Source organism: Carcharodon carcharias, chromosome 7 (assembly GCF_017639515.1).
Source record: "Carcharodon carcharias isolate sCarCar2 chromosome 7, sCarCar2.pri, whole genome shotgun sequence".
Lineage (NCBI taxonomy): Eukaryota > Metazoa > Chordata > Chondrichthyes > Lamniformes > Lamnidae > Carcharodon > Carcharodon carcharias.
In genome coordinates this window covers 117784546-117800208 of record NC_054473.1, presented here as the reverse complement: position 1 = coordinate 117800208, position 15663 = coordinate 117784546, and the positions used below count along the sequence as shown (strand labels likewise).

The window sequence follows — 15663 nt, the reverse complement described above, 5'->3', positions numbered from 1 at the left end:
ATTGGCAGCATGTGACGAGTGGAATCCTGCAGGGATCTGTGCTGTGGCCTGAACTTTTTACAATTTATATCAATGACTTAGATGAGGGGAGTGAAAGCATGGTAGCTAAATTTGCAGACTACACAAAGATAGGTAGGAAAGTATGTTGTGAAGAAGATATAAGGAATTTGCAGACGGTTATAGATAAGTTGAGTGAGTGGGCAAAAATCTGGTAGATGGAGTATAATGTGGGAAAATGTGAAGTTGTTCACTTTAGCAGGAAGAATAAAAAAGCAGAGTATTACTTAAATGGAGAACAACTGCAGAATTCCAAGGTGCAGAGGGATCTAGGTATCCTCATGCATGAGTCATAAAAAGTAGTCTGCAGGTATAGCATGTAATGAAGGTGGCTAATGGAATGCTATCCTTTATTGTGAGAAGAATTGAATGTAAAAGTAAGGATGTTATGCTTCAGTTATACAGGGCGTTGGTGAGACCTGCATCTTGAATACTGTGTACAGTTTTGGTCTCCTTATTTAAGGAAAGTTGTATATGCATTGGAGGCAGTTCAGAGGAGGTTTACTAGCTTGATACCTAGAATGAGTGGGTTGTCTTATGAGGATAGGTTGGACAGGCTGGTCTTGTTTCCACTGGAGTTTAGAAGAGTGACGGCTGACTTGATTGAAGTATATAAGATCCTGAATGTTCTTGACAAGGTGGACATGGAAAGAGGTTTCCTCTTGTGGGTGAGTCCAGAGTTAGGGGGCACTGTTTTAAAATTAGGGGTCACCCTTATATAAGGACAGAGCTGAGGAGAATATTTTTCTGTGAGGTTTGTGCTACTTTGGAACTCTCTGCCTCAGAAGGCGGTGGAGGCGGGGTCACTGAATATTTTTAAGGCAAAGGTCGATAGATTTTTATTAGGCTTGGGAATCAAAGGTTTTCGGAGGTAGATGGAAATGAACTCAAAACACAAACAGATCAGCCATGAATGGTGGAGCAGGCTTAAGGGGCCAATTGGCCTACTTCTGCTCCTATTTCTTATGTTCGTATGAGTCAGTTCAAGTATCAACAGATTTAACACCAGTATGGAATGAAAAGTACTTTAAAGTGACACTGAAAATCTAATGTAAATGCACCCAGAGATTAGACTCTTGCAGCTAGCAGCCCACATCTGCCACTATTCCTCTGGGAGTTGTTTCTCCGACTAGTATACTCATATCTTGAAGTAAAATACTTGTCTTGGTTAGGAGAGATGCAGCGACACTTCCAGAGGGTTAACTATGGAGCACTGGCAACAAGCTGGGCCATTTAAGAGCATCTCCTTGTCACATCCCTACAGGCTACATAGCAACTGCAGCCAGGACAGAAATGTAACAAAGGAGACCACACTAGGTGCAGGACTGATCATAGAATCATACAACATAGAAGGAGGCCATTCAGTCATCATGTCTATGCTGGCCCTTTGAAGAAGCTACCTCGTTGGGTCCATTCCTCTGTTCTTTTCCCACAGCCCTACAATTTTTTCCTTTCCAAATACTTATCCAGCTTCCCTTTGAAGTTACTGCTGAATCCCTTTCCACTGCCCTTCCTGAGCAAGAAAGTGGCAAAAATGTAGGGTGGGCAGGCGGTGTTGCTACTCAAAAGGAGGCAGTGACAGGTATCTTGTTGGGTTCTTTGGAGAAAGCCTAGAAAGGCACAGAGGGAAGCTGTAGGCTTATCTAAGAGGGCATCAGGAGAGTAGGAATGTCATGGAGTGCTGTAGGATTGGTTTAAGGATTTGGGAGGGCAGAGCAACCAAAAGGGGAGAAATGAAAGGAGGCATGATGAAAGAGAGTGGACTACAGGATGGGTAATGAGAAAAGAAGTGAAAGAAAGGGAGAAAAATAAAGATGTTCTCACCTCCAATTTATTCATTTTTCTCCCCTGAAGCTACTGATCCGCCTTAGGGTCCCATCTCATCGACACCTGCAGCCTTCCAGTACCTTGCCTTATTTTGAACCTGGGTTGGAGCATTACATAACTAGTTGACCAAGGGGAGCACCACAGCTGAGCCTCACCCTGACCCTGCATTCACATGATGCTGGAGCCTGCCATTTCCAGTAAGTCAAGAGACTGAAGTTAGAAGTGGGGGAACCCAGCCTTGATTGCTCCCTACCTAACCAGTAGTACTGAGGTCAATTATCGTGCCATCTCAGTTGAAATTAACTCACTCTGCAGAGGCCAAGGATTGAACCTGGGATCTTCCTAACCTTTTGTATTGGCTCCTACACTTTAACTTTGGATTATTGTTAAGCAAGTTCTATATGGGAGAGGCCCATCTGTATAATCACAGCTGAATATTCTTCAGCACAAGTCACACTTGGAACTGTTACTTGCAGCACCAGAGCATCACATTAATATGAGCCAGCATGAATCTCACAATGTAATGAGTGCGCTGAGCAGACTTCTGACTTTATTTTCTGTTAGTTATGGTGCAGGACACAGTTGCTATTTTTGTTAGTTCCGTTAAATGAAGATTGCATGAGATCCTTGACCAAACGGTGATTCCTTTTAAAAAAAAGATTACTGAGAAACTGAAGTACAGGACACAGGTACATAGGAATTGCTAGTTGAAGAAAGACCGTTGTCTGTCTAATTCATCATCTACCATCCTGGTAATTGCGTATGACAATGATAATAGAATAGTTGACTAATCACAGTGATCGGTCTTTATTAATTAGACTGCAACAGACCCAGAGGTGACATAAGGAAATCCTTGGTGGTGGAGAGCTTTGGGAATCACAGGTTCAAAGTTACCTTTCTTCCCCTAATTATGCTACTCTTGGGTATGCCTTGTCTCAATTTATATAAATATACAACATCCTGAAATGTATGCTGTTGTTGGCATTCTTCCATTTACTTAAAATGATGGACATGCAGTAAATCAAATCTGTTGTGGCTGGGGTAGCTAATATAGTGCAGTTTGCTGATGGCTGAGGAGACCAATTTAGACATGGTCACTTTACTGTTCTTCAATTTTTTTATTGCATGTTCAACTTCACTATTCAGCACTTCTGTTTTCATCTCCTTCTAAGTTACTTGCTGTGCACTTGCTGCATTTGGATCTGCTCTGTAGAACTGGGTGCAGTATTGGTGCCACCATTCCTTTATCTGATCTTCCTCTCAGATCATATTTCTGTCTACCCCTTTCACACTATTTCCAGCTGTTACACTTGTTGTGAAATCTTGAATTCTTAATTGGATTGTCCTTTACAATCTGCATCTTTTGCTGCTTGCATCTTTTCTTTCAGCCAGGTCCTTCTGGCTGCTCTGCAGGCATTTTCATTTTGATAAGAGATTTTTGTAATCCACTCCTTGATGGTCCATCTGCTTTGCTGATCAGTGCTCTTCTATCAGCTTCTCCAGCTCAGCTCTGGTCTCCCAGAACACCTTGGGGCTAGTATTTATAGTCACAACATCTGGAACATCAGATATGCTGATAACACTAATACAATGGCTGAAGACAAGCAAGAAACTATCCATGATAGCTGAAGAGTTGAGAAGGTCAAGTCTGAAGTTTGGGGTGAGCAGCAACAACAACTCAATGACAATTCAAAGTGAGAGCAGTGTGACAATTCAGTCTGCAACCATTGCAAACGTAGATCAAATTTCAGTTTCTTGGATTGAAAGTGACTACAAATGGGGATAGCAGCACTTGAAATCAAGATAAGACTAGCAGTTGTCTGCTCTAGAACTCATAAGCTGAATGAAACATTGAGGGGATCAGTCTGCACTTGAAAAAACAGCTTGCAAAATCTGTGTGTAGAGCATTGTGCTTTATGGGTGTGAGAGCTGGACCCTAAATAAGGCTACTGAGAACAGAATTACAGCTTTTAAAATGTGGCTCTGCTGAAGGGTCCTTAGAATCAACTGGACAGAGTGAATGAATGTGTCCGCAGCATAATCAGATTCCTAGCATCTCATGGGCTTTCAGCTGAAGTGAAGAAGTGGAAATTGAGAAAGTACGACCACTGGAAAATACAGGATGAGACTCTGGTGTTGGTGACAGTAGAAGATGAAACCTCAGGAAAGAACAGTTCAGGCTGGAGAAGGGCTGGATGAGTGGACAACATCAGAAACTGGATGGAGGGAAGAATGACAGCAGCACAAAGAATTGCACTGAACAGAGAGAGACGCCTGCAACCCCTTGTGCATTATGGATAATTATGGATGGATTGAAGAGACCAATTCTGAGTGTGGCATATGAAGTGGTTATCAGATGTCATGTGTTGTTTTCAGTGTAGGTACCTGTTGTCAAGCCACTGACCATCATGGTGATGTTGCCATTTTCTTCTGTTACCGACTAGTGTCTCCCAGGTGCAAAAATCAATGTTTAGGGCCTTTATGTTATGCTTACAAGAATCCTAATGGTCTTCTGACTCTGGCTCCCTTGCCGTACAGAAAATCCTTGGGTATGCAACTGTCTGCAATCTCACAAATATGCCGAGCCAGCAAAGTCACCTCTGCTTGATGAGTGCCAACATATTTGGAAGATTTCCCTTTGCGAGGACTGCCACGATCATGATTTTGCCCTACCATAGTATGTCCAGAATACACTGCAAACAGCAAAGATGAAAGTTATCGAGCTTCCTTTCCTGGTAGCTGTAAGTTGTCCATGTTTTATAGCCATACAACAAGGTGCTGAGAACACAGGCCTTATACACCGACATCTTGGACTAAGAGTCAGTTGGATCTTATTCCAAGCATGTTTTGTGAATCGGCGAAAAGACGGTAGCTGCTTTCCCTGTGTGTGTATCAAATTCTGCATCAAGAAACAGATTGTCTGACACCATGGCTTGAAGATAGCAGAATTTGCTAACCACTTCCAGTTATTTAGTGTGATCAAGTGTGAGATGTGAGACACCCTGTCCCATAACCACATTTTCTTTATGCTTGTAGTTAGAGAGAATAAGTTACAAGCACAGAAGAGACATCCCATGAGTCTTCATAGCTGAGTTTCCATGTGAACGGCTAGCATGGCATCATCAGTACACCACAATTGAAAAGTGTAGAGTCCTGAAGTTCTGTGGTGGGTTCTGCTGGTCTCCCACCATAACTCTGCTGGAAATTCAGTATCAATTACTAAAAAAAAACTCCATTCCCCTGAGGGATTCCATCAGGTCACCCACTGAAATTACAGGAGAACCCATAAGGGATTTCAGGTTGAAGGAGACAAGAAGGGACACATTGGGAGTAGCAATTTGGTGACACCAAGATTTGGTTTTAAAAGCCTGTTTATTGTCGGAAGGGGTTTCACAACATTGATTTTCTAGGAGAGGAAGGAGCTGAAAATCTGTTGGTCTGGTATCCCAATGCAAATATTACTTTTCACCTGGAATGTTTTAGATCGGGGGCAAGGCCATTTCATTAAAATACCAATGAAGGGCACCTAAAATGTGGTCCGAGTCAAGGGGAGGGGTGGGGGGTAGTGGGGTTGGGAATTGGGTTGGAGGGTTCCCCCACTCTGGACAATGAGGTCATAGGACTTCTCTTCCAAGAGGTGCGTTGCGTACACTAGCTGTCTTTATGAATGGACTGAAAATTCATAAACGTTTTTTACATCTTTCAGAGTCCAGGCCACAGTGTAGGCCTAGAACCCAAGTTGGGTCTCTCTTCCACTAACTTGTGGGCTAATATGTCTGACTTTACAGGGTGTACTAGCTCATTCATGGCTGTTGATCCTGCTATGCTCTATGCTTCTTGTGCCTCTTTGGATGCGATGTTGTGGAGCAGGCATCATGCAGCCATGATCTTGCTGGAGATTTTTGCAGGACAACCGCCGCTGCCAAAACCTCCCCCCCCACCCCACCAACCATATCTTTTCAGTTATCCTTTAACATCTGGTCATCTGAGTTGCTGCTTCAAGTTATTCACAGTAAAACATGTTCATTGGTACCTGCTACTACTTGGGGCTCTCTGGAACAAGAACACAGAAACTGAAATGTGGCTCCTCGGAGACAATCCTCTTCTTTGTGATTCAAATAATCCTGACACCATGAACTTCCTTAAAATAAAGGTCAATGGTTCATGAAGGAAAATAAATTACATGGGATATTAACTTGTATAATGTTATTGGAAATTATTTTTTAAAATAGAATTCTCGTGGGGGCTTGTGTCTAGTTGTGTGTCTGTGTGTGTCTTAATTGAATTAAAGTCAGCTAGTCTGGGTGCTTTGATGTATAGTAGTTTTGAGATGTTAATTGGGTGAACAGTAAGGTAAAGTGTTCACTTGCATTTGTTAAATAAACCATTCAAAACCGTGAGTAAAATCTTGCACCTAGCTAGAAGAAGCCAATGTGTTTATTTTTTCAGCTTGCTAATAAAATTGAAAGGGGTTTTATTGTTAGAAGACCTGAAGTTCAAAAGAACTAGTGATACAATGGAAAATATACATTCAAAGGGAAAGCTAGGTATATGAAGAAAGGAGTTTATGTGTGTAAAGTAGAGGCATTAAAGACCTAACCAGCCAGTACGCCTCCAACCAACTTGCAAAGGAACCTCATTTGGAACTCGGGAGGTCAAATGTGCTTTGTCTGGTGTCTGTTTAAAGTTTATGGGTTACTGTTGCCTTAGTGGAGATTTACCTGGGGGGTAATTAACTTGGGGATTTGTTAAAAAGTTATTATAGCAGTAATTTGTAGTCATGTGCATGTGTTTACTTGTTATTAAATTAATAAATGTTTAATTTAGTTTTATATAAAAAGCCATGAGACTCGGTGGTCTTTTTCCTACTGAATTCAAATTCTGTATCTTGAAATTACAAATTGCAAAAATGGATTATGACAATTGTATCAAGTTTCCCTCTGGGATTTGAACAACTCAGCTTTTACCATCGGCTGTGTCATAATATGCATGCAGAAGTCTATGGGGCCACATGGGTATTTCAGTGCTACCCTGGACCTTGATGGAATCCTGCCTTTGGAAAAACTGCAAAGCCTTCTCATTCTGCTGGCTTTCCATGGGGTAAGTGATGAAGCTATTTCACTGACAAATAACAGTAACCTGCTTGCTACATAAATGAATAGTTGTAGCAAACAGCAGCAATTCCTGCTCACAAAAAAGTGGAATAAAGATTCTATGCATGGCAGATAGGATAGATTGGAGCAACCAAGAGACTGAACTGTTTCCAAGGCCATGTATGGGGCTCAGTGAAAATAAAGCTTCAGTGAACATCTCTTGTGTCAGTTCCCGTTCCTGAAACTCTACATTCTGATTCTTTACTCCAGAAGTTTCTTCTCTTCACGATCTGCCTATAATTTGTAGTAGCTCTAAGGCAAATACATGGGAAGATCTGCCTAGTATAATGCTGTGAAGCAGGCAGCCATGCTACAGTCATTTTCCTGATCATATCAAGGGAGCATTTTTCGAAGAGCCTCTGCAATAACTACATTTTATCAGAAATAAAATCAAAGATCAGGATTGCATGATATCTGCTCCACAACATTGCATTCGAAAGGGCTTTACCATAGAACAGTGGAGGAGAAAGTTCAACAGTGGTGGCCCTTTTGGTTCATGATGGACCTCCTCTTGAAGGCAACAATAGTCCAAAAACTGGCATCATGATTTGTAACATCTGTCCCACCATTATCCATGAGGGTGTTCTCTGCTAGGTGAATAGGATCATGTAGTAAACTCCTATGTGTGCAGAGTTATTTGAGGAATCCTTAATTGGCTTCTAACAAGGATGTTATTTTATATTCATTCACAGGATGTGGGCTTTGCTGGCTGGGTCGGCATTTATTGCCCATCCCTAGTTGCCCTTGAGAAGATGGCGGTGAGCTGCCTTCTTGAACCACTGCAATTCATGTGGATAGGTACACCTACAGGGCTGTTAGGAAGGGAGTTCCAGGATTTTGACCCAGCGACAGTGGAGGAACGGCAATATATTTCAAAGTCAGAATGGTGAGTGACTTGGAGGGGAGCTTCCAGGTGGTGACGTTCCCATCTATCTGTTACCCTTGTCCTTCTAGATGGTAGTGGTCATGTTTGGAAAGTGCTGTTAAAGGAGTCTTGGTGAATTTTCCTGCATTGCTTCTTGTAGATGGTACACACTGCTGCTGCAATGCGTCGGTGGGGGAGGGAGTGAATGTTTGTGGGTGTGGTGTGAATCAAGTGGGCTGCTTTGTCCTGGACAGTGTCAAGCTCCTTGAGTGTTGTGGGAACTGCACTCACCCAAGAAAGTGGGGAGCATTCCATCACACTCCAACTTGTGCCTTGTAGGTGGCAGACAGGTTTTTGGGAGTCAGGAGGTGAGTTACTTGTCGCACGATTCTCAGCCTCTGACCTGCTCTTGTAACCACAGTAATTATGTGGCTAGTCCAGTTCAGTTTCTGGTCAGTGGTAACCCCCAGGATGTTGACAGTGGGGGGTTCAGTGATGGTAATGCTATTGAACACCAACGGGCGATGGTTAGATTCTCTCCTGTTGGAGATAGTCATTGCCTGACACTTGTGTGGTGCAAATGTTACTTGCCACTTGTCAGCCAAAGTCTGGATATTGTCCAGGTCTTGTTACATTTGGACATCAATATCTGAGGAGTCATGAATGATGCTGAACATTATGTAATCATCAGCATACATCCCCACTTCTGATCTTATGATGGAAGGAAGGTCATTGATGAAGTGGCTGAAGATGGTTGGGCCAAGGACACCCTGAGGAACTCCTGCAGTGACGTCCTGGGGCTGAGATAACTGACCTCCAACAACCACAACCACCTTCCTTTGTGCTAGGTATGACTCCAGCCAGTGGAGAGTTTTCCCCCGATTCCCATTGCCTCCAGTTTTGCTAGGGCTCCTTGATCCAACACTCGGTCAAATGAGGCCTTGATGCCAAGGGCAGTCACTCTCACCTTGTCTTGGGAGTTCAGCTCTTTTGTCCATCTTTGAACCAAGGCTGAATTGAAATTAGGAGCTAAGTAACCCTGGCAGAACCTAAACTTGGCGTCAGTGAGCAGGTTATTGCTAACCAAGTGTCAGATAGCAATGTTGATGATCCTTTCCATTAACTTACTGATGATCGAGAGTAGACTGATGGGGCAGTAATTGGCTGGGTTGGATTTGTCCTGTTTTTGGTGTACAGGACATACCTGGGCAATTTCCAAATAGCTGGGTGGATGCCAGTGTTGTAGCTGTACTGGAACAACTTGGCTAGGGGCTTGGCAAGTTCTGGAGCACATAACTTCAGTACTATTGCCAGAATATCGTCAGGGCCCATAGCCTTTGCAGTATCCAGGTGCCCTTAGCTGTTTCTTGCTATCACATGGAGTGAATCGAATTGGCTAAAGACTGGCATCTGTGATGCTGGGAACCTCCAGAGGAGGCCATGATGGATCTTCCACTTGGCACTTCTGGCTGAAGATTGTAACCAATGTTTCAGCCTTATGTTTTGTACTGATGTGCTGGGTTCCTTCATCATTGAGGATGGGATATTTGCAGAGCCTCCTCCTCCAGTAAGTTGTTTAATTGTCCACCACCATTCACGACCAGATGTGGCAGGACTGCAGAGTTTAGATCTGATCCATTGATTGTGGGATAGCTTAGCTCTGTCTATCACTTGCTGCTAATGCTGTTTGTCATGCAAGTAGTCCTGTGTTATAGCTTCACCTGGTTGACATCTCATTTTTAGGTATGCCTGGTGCTGCTCCTAGCATGCCCGCCTGCACTCTTCATTGAACCAGGGTTGATCCCCTGGCTTGATGGTAATGGTAGACTGGAGGATATGCCGGTCCATGAGGTTACAAATTGTGTTCAAGTACAATTCTGCTACTGTTGATGGGACACAGCGCCTCATGGATGCCCAGTCTTGAGTTGCTAAATATGTTGGAAATCTATCCCATTTAGCACAATGGTAGTGCCATACAACACGATGGAGGGCGTCCTCAATGTGAAGGCAGCACTTCATTTCCACAACAACTATGAGTTAGTCACCCCTACCGATACTGTCATGGACAGATGCATCTGCAGCAGGCAGGTTGGTGAAGATGAAGTCAAGTATATTTTTCCCTCTTACTGGTTCCCTCACCACCTGCCGCAGATCCAGTCTAGCAGCTGTCATTTCAGATAAACCCACCTTTAGTATGGAACTTGCTAGAAGATACTGTAGCTCAGTGGTAGCACTTTTCCCTGACTCAAAAGGATGTGGGATCAAGTCTCACTTCAGCAAGTTGTACACAAAATCTAGCCTGACGCTTCAGCGCCAGCGCTGAAAGTGTTCTCCACAGTCAGAGGTGGCATTAAACTTCCAGATTTTTTTAAATTTCTTCGTTCTTGGGATGTGGGCATCACAGGTTAGGCCAGCATTTATTGCCCATCCCTAATTGCCCTTGAGAAAGTAGTGCTGAGCTGCCTTCTTGAACCACTACAGTCCATGCAGTGTGGGTACACCCACAGTGCTTTTGGGAAAGGAGTTCCAGAATTTTAACCCAGCGACAGTGAAGGAATGGCAATATAGTTCCAAGTCAGGATGGTGTGTGGGTTGGAGTGGAACTTGCAGGTGGTGACGTTCCCATGCATCTGCAGCCCTTGCCCTTCTAGATTGTAGAGGTCATGGGTTTGAAAAGTGCTGTCGAAGGAGTATTGGTGAGTTGCTGCAGTGCATCTTGTAGGTGGTACACACTGCTGCCGCTGTGAGTTGGTGGTGGAGGGAATGAATGTTTAAGGTGGTGGACGGGGTGCCAGTTAAGCAGGCTGCTTTGTCTTGGATGGTGTTAAGCTTCTTGAATGTTGTTAGAGCTGCACTCATCCAGCCAACTGGAGAGTATCCCATCACACTCCTGACTTGTGCATTATAGATGGTGGACAGGCTTTGAGGAGTCAGGAAGTGAGTTACTCACAGCAGAATTCCCATTCTGAGACCTGCTTTTGTAGCCACAGTATTTATATGGCTGGTCCAGTTCAGTTTCTGGTCAATGGTAACCCCCAGGATGTTGACAGTGGGAGATTCAGCAATGGTAACGCCAATCAATGTCAGAGAGGTGCCTATATTCTGTCTTGTTAGAGATGGTCATTGCCTGGGACTTGTGTGGTGCAAATGTTACTTACCACTTATCAACCCAAGCCTGAATCTTATGCCTGAAGGTATGCATAAAAGATCTCATAGCACAATTTTGAAGAACAGCAGAGTTCTCCCCGGTACCCTGGTCAATACTTATACTTCTACTACAGGATTAAAACAGTTTATCTCATCATAATTAAATTGTTGTTTGTGGGACCTTGCTTTGCACAATTGGCTATCATGTTTCCTACATAACAGCAGTGTCTGCACTTCAAAAAATAATTAATTGGCTGTAAGTTGTTTTGGGAGGTCCTGAGGCTGTGAAAGGCACTCTGTAGATGCAAGTATTCTTTATAAGTCTCTGATCCCTCTTTTAGCTCATAAATAATTTGTGCACAGAGGTAGTGGTAGGGTGCAGAACAAAGTTAGACACTAAAGCTTTGTGCCAGTTCACTAACCTGATTTGAATTCTTCTCCCTGCCACTGCTATGACTATCACCGCTGGCTGCTCCTTTCTGCCCACTGTATGGTAATGTGTGGGGGCCGGGGTTCTCAGCCTCATCACACCTCCTTCCTGTCTGCTTCCTTAAGTGTCACCCACAGGGCTCAGTGGTTGAAGTCAGCACAGATGCTGACTGACCCCCTTTTTGTTTCTACAGTTTCCCTCTGGGTACTGGCAAACATTCACTTTCCGGTCAGAATCCTTCCAGAAGCCCACCAAGTATACTTCATATGATCCCTGACCCAGATAATTGGGCCGGGTTTAAGGTGGAGTCAGAGTGTAAGGGGAAATCCAGCCCTAGGAGTCATTTGAACCCATCAGTGTTGTCTTTATTGTATTTAAACCGTTTTTTACTGAATTAAAATCTCATCATAGTGATTGGAATGTTCTTCTCATCACTTGCTGTTGCAAATTGTTGGTGCCTGTTAATAAATCAGTTTAGCTCTCTCTCTCTCTTCCTGCTGTCCCTCACCTTCTGTCTACCCTTCTCTCTGTCTGCACATATTCTGCTTTCCATTCCTCCTCTCTCCCTTCACCCTTCTCTCTCTTCCCACATCCTCTCTTCTCTTTTCCTTCTTTCTCCCTATCTCTCTTCCTATCATCCCATTTTCACTCTGTCTCTCGCTCTCATTTTCTCTCACTCTCCCTCTCCCAGTCTTTCTCTTTGCCTCTGATCTGGTGCTGATGCAGTGCCATCTTTTTCCAGAAAAGCACAGCTCATGAATAATGATTAGGATTGTTGCAGTAGGAGATGGTAAATTGCATGGGGGATGGGGGATCATACTGGTGGATAATTGTGACTTATATTTTCTGTGCTGGCAGTGTGAAGCAAATATTCCAGCAGTTCAGAGTCGAGAGAACTGTGGTTCTGAGACATCATGAGCAATGAAGGGAAGACATTACAATGACATTGTGTGTCTCAGTACAAGTCGTAGAAATTCAGATTAGCTGCAGAAGCTGTGAAAATGCAAATCACTGGGATCGCAAGGCAGCAGCCTGAGATGATGTGACAAAGGCAAAAAAACACACACACATACACACAAGCACCAAGGAGATGAGCAGCTTCAGAGCCAATCAAAGCACAAATCATTTCTGTAGCAGCCAATGGATGAGCTTTGCACACTGCCCATGACCGCAGGATGCTGGGTTCCTTTAAAAGGCGCAGCTTCTGAGTGACAGGCTGCAGAGCTGGGTTAGAGACTGATGTGGCTGAGCCTTTCAGACACTGAATTCAGGAATTTCTGTGCTGCTGAGCTGGCGCTGTGCCCTTAATTTGATCTCAAGATGCCTGAGTGCTGGGATGGGGTAAGTGAAGATGGGACAGTGGAGCTATGCGTGTCTTTCTATCACCCCTGCCACCCCTTCTCTACAGCACCCCACCGTGCCCCCTGAAGCCTCCTTCACCATTCTCCAACTGCTCAATGTAAAGTGTCCTCTCTGTTGGTATTTGGAGCTGATTAGGCTGTGCAGGCACATAGTGATTGTTACTGGCCTCAGCTACGGGCCTTGTGTGCTCTGGTAGAAAGGAATCATGGTTTGGGAGGGGTAGTGAAGTGCTATAGTCTTTTGCAGTGTATTGAAAGAACATAGTTGCTGCATTGACAACCTTATGTGAAATAGAAAACAAAAATTTGGAGGAGACTGAAGGCATCTGTATATAGAACACATAGCACCATATTGTATGTTGTTTGATCCCATTTTTTGGGGGTGGGGTAAAGCCAAACTCATTTAATTTAAGGAGATGGAGGTTCACAGGCATGGGGGACCGCTGTGGCATCCTAATCAGTAGGTGGAAAGCCAAGAGCTGGTTTACTGCGACATTAGTACACCGTGACAGAACAGCAGTCCAGTGCTGGCTGAACAAGGACATTCTACAAATGACTTTGCCTTTTGTCCGATGAGCGCATGAGTGAGTGAGTGCTGCGGAGAATATGTGCTCCTATGGGAGCGAGTGCTTTGTCATGTGATGGTCGATGTTTTAGAATGTGTGCTTTTTATATTAAGATGCAGGTATATTTATGTGTTTATGTATCTGCTAGCAAGCGAATATACATTGTGTATGGGATCGTTCTGTCTATATATGGCTTGGTGCATAATGCATACTTATTTCTATGTGTGTGAACACAGGTATGACTGCATGAGTATGCAGGTATGTTGGGCATGTACATGAGTGGATATCTGTGGATGTGCCTAGATCATGAATGCATGTATATGTGTAGATGTGAATATACAGATAAGCATGGGTGAGTGCATGTATGTTATGTAGAAATGCACGTATATTTTGGGTCCATGTATGCAGCCGTGGGCGTCCATATTGTTGTAAACATGTGCATATACATATGGATGTATACATAAATCATAGGGCAGGCACATCAGTGTGCTAATGTTTCCAGACATGTGCATATATATATGTACACATGTATACATGCATGTGGGTGTATGCATGAGTGTAAGTTTTTGTGGGAGTTTCTTGTGGTTTTGAGTACAAGTGTAGATATACATTTGTGCATTTTATATTTGTGTGGAAGATATATGTATGGCAAGTATAATTTTCTGAGTGTGTATTTGTGAGAATGTACATAGTTTGTGTTTAAATTTGAGTGTGTGTGTGTGTGTGTGTGTGTGTGTGTGTGTGTGTGCATGTGCATAAATGAATAGGTGTGTGTCAGTGTGCATAAGTATGTTTAATGGTCCTGAAATACCTTGGGTCTGTTGCTGTAGGTTCATTGAGAAATGGCCAGAATTGCTCAGAAATGGCTGAAATCTTTTTATAGAGGGTCTCCGCTGTCTCTGGGATTTTGCTGGTTGCCTTTTAACAGGAGGCACTGGAACATAGAATGGAGCATAGGGCATGCAGCCCCTAGAGCATTTTTCGTCATTCAGTTAGATCATGGCTGATCTGTATCTCAACTCTATTTACCCATCTTCATTTCATGTCCCTTTATACTTTCTCCTAACAAAAGTTATGTAAGTCTCAGTTTTAAAGCTTTCAATTGATTCCGAGCCTCAACAGTGTTTTTGGGGAGAGAGTTCCAGATTTCCAATATACTTTGTGTGAAGACATCACCACTGCATGGCCTAGCTCTAATCTTAATGTTATGCCTGGACCCACTGAGACTTAAGAGACTTCCTGCATCTTGAGACACATAACGCAGACAAAGCATGAGCTTACTTCTGTTTCCCATAGCTTATTTTTCCTGGAATGGGTCACTAGCTTGGAGCCAAAGACTACAGCTTGAAGAGCATCACTCCGCATCAAGCATGATTGACCAGGTGTCTCTCCCCCTCTTACTGTCTGCCTTGGCATGTTGGAAAGATTTGCAGGTTGACAACAGCCTATTCAGCTGCATTATGAATGTACCTTTCGTGGCTATTAAGTCCTGGAGTGGGACTTGAACCCAGAGCTTCTGGCTGAGAGATAGGGACGCTACCCACTGTGTTGCAAGATGTCCCCTGGACTCTCCCATCAGAGGAAATAGTTATTCTTGATATATCCAATCAAATCCTTGATTTACCTTAATTTCCTTAATTAAACAATCTCCTAATTTTCTATACTTCAGCGAATGCTCTACCTCTGCTCCTAAGAAGGCACTTGGCAGGCCAGGAATAGGTGCACCTTAAAACTGGAATTCTTCCTCCTGAGCCTCAGTTGGGACATGGCGCCAATGCGGCTAACTTGATGTGAAGACAGAATTGGGAACTGTGGAAGGTCAGCCTGAAGGCTGAGCCAGGAATGCCACAGACTCTCATGCTGAACTTTGAGTGATGTGTGGCTAGCAGAGAGTCCTGGATGTGAAATGAAAGTGGTCTTTCAAAGCTGCATCGGCTGACCTCAAAATGATTAAAGGGTCATGACCCCACTCTCATTGGCTCCGCCACTATCTTTGGATGTGTACAATTGTGTGTATATGTGCAGGTATATACGTGAATATAGCCATATGTGAAAGCGTATAAATGTACATTTGTAGGAATGTGATTCTGTGTATATACAGTACAGATATGGTATGTTAGTTTAAGTGTATTTACGTAAGTATAGACATAATTATGTGTACACGGGTGGATGTGCATTCGAGGATACATTTGGATGTGTGCCTATATGTATGGGCAGGATTTTATGTCCCACGGGTAGGCGCATGCCCGACCTGATC

General features: G+C 43.6%; 1 protein-coding gene across 6 annotated transcripts in view; it reads left to right on the top strand.

Moving 5' to 3' along the window:
- The window catches only part of ndrg4 (NDRG family member 4), a 178586-nt gene that overhangs the window by 72839 nt on the left and 90084 nt on the right, over positions 1–15663 (top strand). Inside the window, exon 1 of one of the 6 annotated variants that reach the window (XM_041190937.1) lies at positions 12729–12820. The exons of the other annotated variants lie outside the window; for them this stretch is intronic. Within the exon in view, the coding sequence (XP_041046871.1) occupies positions 12800–12820 (21 nt within the window). The 5' untranslated portion in view covers positions 12729–12799. Of the gene's footprint in view, positions 1–12728; positions 12821–15663 lie in introns of those variants that run through there. 6 annotated transcript variants of the gene reach the window in all.